Genomic DNA, 4,610 nt, shown 5'->3' on the forward strand with positions numbered 1-4,610 from the left:
ACTAATTTACTTATCCAATACTGTTTGGCTCAAGAAAAGCACAAACATTTTTAAATGCACATTTTGAGGGGAAATACTTTAAACAATGTGTTTATACAATAGGTATACAGGAAGGATAGATCAATGTGGAAATGGATTGACAGGTAAGCACTTGCAAAAGTGAGGATGACCATCATTAATGTGACAAGAATGTGCTTAGCACATTAAACATGTTTCAGATGGCTAAAGCATAAGGAGATATGTTGAGGAACATAGAAGAATTGTTGTAGAGAGAGGGTGAATCATGCAATGCAGAAAGCTTGGATAGAAATTTGTATTAGTCACCATATCATAGATTCATAGAATTGTAGAGTTGCAAGGGATCCTAAGGATTAGCTGGTCCAACTCCCTGCATTGCAGGAATATGCAGCTGTCCAGCAGACAGTTGAGAGTGTGGTCCACAGACGGGTGACTTAAAAGAGAGATGCCCACATAATTTATACATTAATTTATACGCTTCATTTAAGTCTGTGCCTTTGAATCAAGGCTTCTTTTTGTTGCAGCTGATGTGATCTTGGACCCCAGGACAGCTCACCCAAAGCTAAAAGTGTCTGAAGATGGCAAAAGTGTTTGGAACACAGGAAGTGTTTCTAAGGTTTCTGACTGGGAGGAGCGGTTTGACTCCTGCACATTCATTCTGGCAAAATGTGGATTTTCAGAAGGCAAATATTACTGGGAGGTGGGGATTGGTCAGGAGAAAACCTGGGACTTGGGAGTTGCCTCTGCAACTGCTTCTAGAAAGGGGGAGATCCACCTGTCTCCTGAGAATGGCTACTGGGTCATAGGATGTGATGATGGGAAAGATTACTGGGCTCGGACAGAGCAATGGACCCACCTGAAAGTGTATGGAAAGCTTACAAAATTAGGAATATTCCTAGATCAATCAGTTGGAAGCTTATCTTTTTATGATGTCTGCAGCAAAAGGAAATTGCACACCTATAAAACACTTGGTGTTGGGGAGCTTTATCCCTTCTTCTCCACAGGATCTGTGACTTCAGTGCTAGGTGGTTCTCCACTAAGGATTCTTCCATGGAATCTGCAAGAGTGATTGTGAGTATAGAATGGGAAAACATACCAGCTAGCCCTGGAATAGCTCAGAATTAGTGAAGCCCTTTCATTTAGCCAGGATAGTGGTATAAATACAGGTGCAAAAAAATGAGAGAAACAGAGGGGACCCAATGGCATCAATGAATCCTGCATCTAAGAAGTAGAAATGATTCAAAACATATGGAGTGTGGACAAGATACCAAGATCTACTTGGAAGGGAAACACCTTTATGGCTACCCCCTGTAGAAACTAGTACACAAAAGAAACTTAATATGATGGAGAATTGGGGCAGATATAGAGACATACTGTATTTTTCTGGAAATATATACAAATTGAAAACGTTTGAAGAAATCTAAGAATGCGTAATGGATTGGTTTCAATATTAAGAAATTAATGAGTTATTTAAAAATCTGTTTATACAGTGGTACCTCGGGTTACAGATATTGATATTGATTGATATTAGAATGGGAGACAAAAGATGAAATGGTTAGATTAAAAATATAATATATTGGATTATAATATTGTGGTTATGATTTGATAGGTAGAAGAGAGGGTGCAGCAGAAGGAGAGAAACAACAACTTCATGGAAAATGGGGGGGGGGGGCGATGGGACAAAAATAAAATATGAAACTGTGTTTTGACTGTATATGTTAAAAATGTTGAAACTTAATAAAATATAATTTAAAAGATAAAAATGATTCAAAGCCTAGTTGTTCCTTCTAAGCATGTATAAATATGGAAAGTAAATTTCAGTGACTGCATAAATGTTGTAGATTCTTCAACAAGGAAACTAATAGTAAATACTATTGATTTGATTACTGTATTTTGAACAACAACAACAACAACAACAACAACAACAACAACAACAATTTTAGAATTGTTAAATTTAAAATGTCAGGTTTTGGGAAGGCACAGGCCCACCTGCTGTAAAGGAGGCAGGCAATCACAGGCTGCTCTGGAAGAAGCCCTTCCTTGGACCCATGAGCAGACTTGTGAACCCAGAATTTGGCACCCTGCTACCTCTCACCTTCTGTTCTGCTCAATTCACTATGGGTAAAACACATACTCATAGAGAAGCACACACTGGTATTCTGAAGGGCCCCCCTTTATTCTTATGTATGAAAAAGAATCAGGAAGCAGCTTCGTGGTTCAGATGCAATAATCCTTTGCAAGAATAACAAGTGATATCCACTGGTTATCTCTACCCGCCCCGAAAACTCATTGATTTCCATAATTCCATAATTATGTACTTTGTTTCAAAGAGTTATTGGAAGGTATCTCAATGTAGTGATAATTGGCAGTTATTATATAGGCCTACAGTACTGATCAGAATGCAGAAGTAACGTGTGAATAGAACTTCTGCTACTTTAGATGACATTGTAGTTTTGACAAGCCTTCAGAATACAGGAGTTATTACAGATAAACCATATTAGATTCCCAAGCCCTTTGGAAGAACCTCTGATACAGTCAGAGGAATAATACTTGGCATGACAAGCCAATACATTTTCAATGGAGGGCAAAGTAGTGGGAATAGTGCTGGGCATTATAGTAAGAAAAATTGTTAAGGGATTTTTAAACATTTTTTTAAAAAATGTTTCCCACTGCTACTTTGCTCATACTTTTAGCCATTACTGGTGTTTAAAAACCTCATTTGTAGAACCATAGATAGAAATCAGTCAAATCCTGTTACCAATATGAGAACAACATCCTTCTTCCTTTCCCCCCACCTCTTTTGCCAGTCTCCTCTTCGTTAAACCATATTGGAATAGTTAACTATCCAGTTCTGAAGTTACAGAGCCCATAAAGAATGAGAACTAAAACTTCAGATGACAATAATAAATGGCAATGTATTGTTTTATTATTTACTTATTTATAAAAAAATATTTTTATACCACTACAGTGATACCTCGGGTTAAGTACTTAATTCGTTCCAGAGGTCTGTTCTTAACCTGAAACTGTTCTTAACCTTAAGCACCACTTTAGCTAATGGGGCCTCCTGCTGCTTCCGCGCCACCGGAACACAATTTCTTAACTCGAAGTACTATTTCTGGGTTAGTGCAGTCTGTAACCTGAAGCATATTTAACCTGAAGTGTATGTAACCCGATGTACCACTGTATATGACTAAATATACTGTATATATCACTAAAATAACTAAACATAAATATAACAAACATACAGCAATCAAACATAAAGCCATACTATAAAACTCTAAGAAGCCATTAACAAAAAATTAAAACATCTAAAATGGTGCTGACAAATCACAGGACGCTTTGTTCTTGTTTCTTGTTTACCGCCAATCACCTGCTTTGATAAGGCAAGTAGCGCCATTCCTGCCAGCTGAGCCCATGGGCCGAACTCTCAAAGACTGCGCAATGGAGACTTCACTAGCTGAGGATGATCGAGCCGCTGCTGCTCCTTGGCCAAAATAATTACGCCGCTGCCGCCCTGCAGCCCAAGTGCACATGCTACTGCTGCCACGCCACTGATGATCGCTCCGGCACCACTCTGCTGCTTGTGAAGCCAGCACGCCAGGCAGAGGTGGAGCTGAAAACCCTCGCAGCTAATGACTTCACAATTGGTTCAGCTTAAAGTGATTTCAGCTCAGGTGTGATTTTGCTCTGGAGAGGCGAGTTGAAACAAGTGGCAGTGATCCTGGGTTCAGCCATGGTCATGAGGTGAAAAAGGGCAGATAGAACCCGACAAATGAAAAGCAGGTGGGGCCCCAGGTGAGGGCTGTTTAAATGACCAGGGACTGGACCCAAGGGAAGCCTGCCTTCTCCATCGGTTCTGCCCCCCTGGCCCAGCCCATGTCCGAGCCTGCATCACTATTTGCCTATCCGGGGTGCAGCCCAGGATTCGACTCTTGATAGGTGGTGAGAGCCTATACCTCTGCCACCTATTTGGATGGGGCACTGATGTCACAATTCCCTTGTTGAGGCCTTAGTGAAGCCTCTGCTGTCCCACAATACTGTCACGCCAAAAGGGTGAACGGACTTGCTCTACCCAGTTTCACAGTAGAAACTGCTAGAATAGGGATCGAGGCTCTGTGGCCATGCTACATGGGGGTGGTTTGTGTGCATGGGTGTGTATCTTGGGCAGTAGCTGCTGGAGTGCAGCCCCATTCATTTTATCCTGGAAAAATGTTTCCTATTTATATCTTCAGAAGGAATTTTCAACCACGATTAATGTCTGAATCTTCTCTCTATCGTGTGAACTAATTTACTCATTTTCAGAGGGGTTTCTTGTGGGGGGTAAATGGGATAACGGATGAAAAGCTGCCTTTCTGACCATCAAATATTCTCTAAGTGAATGTGCCTGAGGGTCAGAGATACTGTGGTACTTTAGCTAATGGGGCCTCCCGCTGCCGCATGATTTATGTTCTTATCCTGAAGCAAAGTTCTTAACCCGAGGTACTATTTCTGGGTTAGCGGAATCTGTAACCTGAAGCGTCTGTGTAATGTTTTCTAGGGGTTGCTCGTGCGCAAGTAGGCAACTATCTCCCTGGCTGGGTCAAACACCTGGC

At 41.0% G+C, this 4,610-nt stretch overlaps 1 protein-coding gene across 1 annotated transcript in view; it reads left to right on the forward strand.

Annotated features, from left to right (window-relative positions):
• Positions 1 to 1,781, forward strand: part of LOC310691980 (butyrophilin subfamily 3 member A1-like) — a 16,404-nt gene extending 14,623 nt beyond the window's left edge. Inside the window, exon 8 of the mRNA XM_083472326.1 lies at positions 543 to 1,781. Within this exon, the coding sequence (XP_083328452.1) occupies positions 543 to 1,087 (545 nt within the window). The 3' untranslated portion in view covers positions 1,088 to 1,781. The remainder of the gene's footprint in view (positions 1 to 542) is intronic.
• Positions 1,782 to 4,610: the final 2,829 nt, after the last annotated feature.

The sequence above is a fragment of the Podarcis liolepis genome (assembly GCF_965112155.1).
Source record: "Podarcis liolepis genome assembly, chromosome: 13".
Lineage (NCBI taxonomy): Eukaryota > Metazoa > Chordata > Lepidosauria > Squamata > Lacertidae > Podarcis > Podarcis liolepis.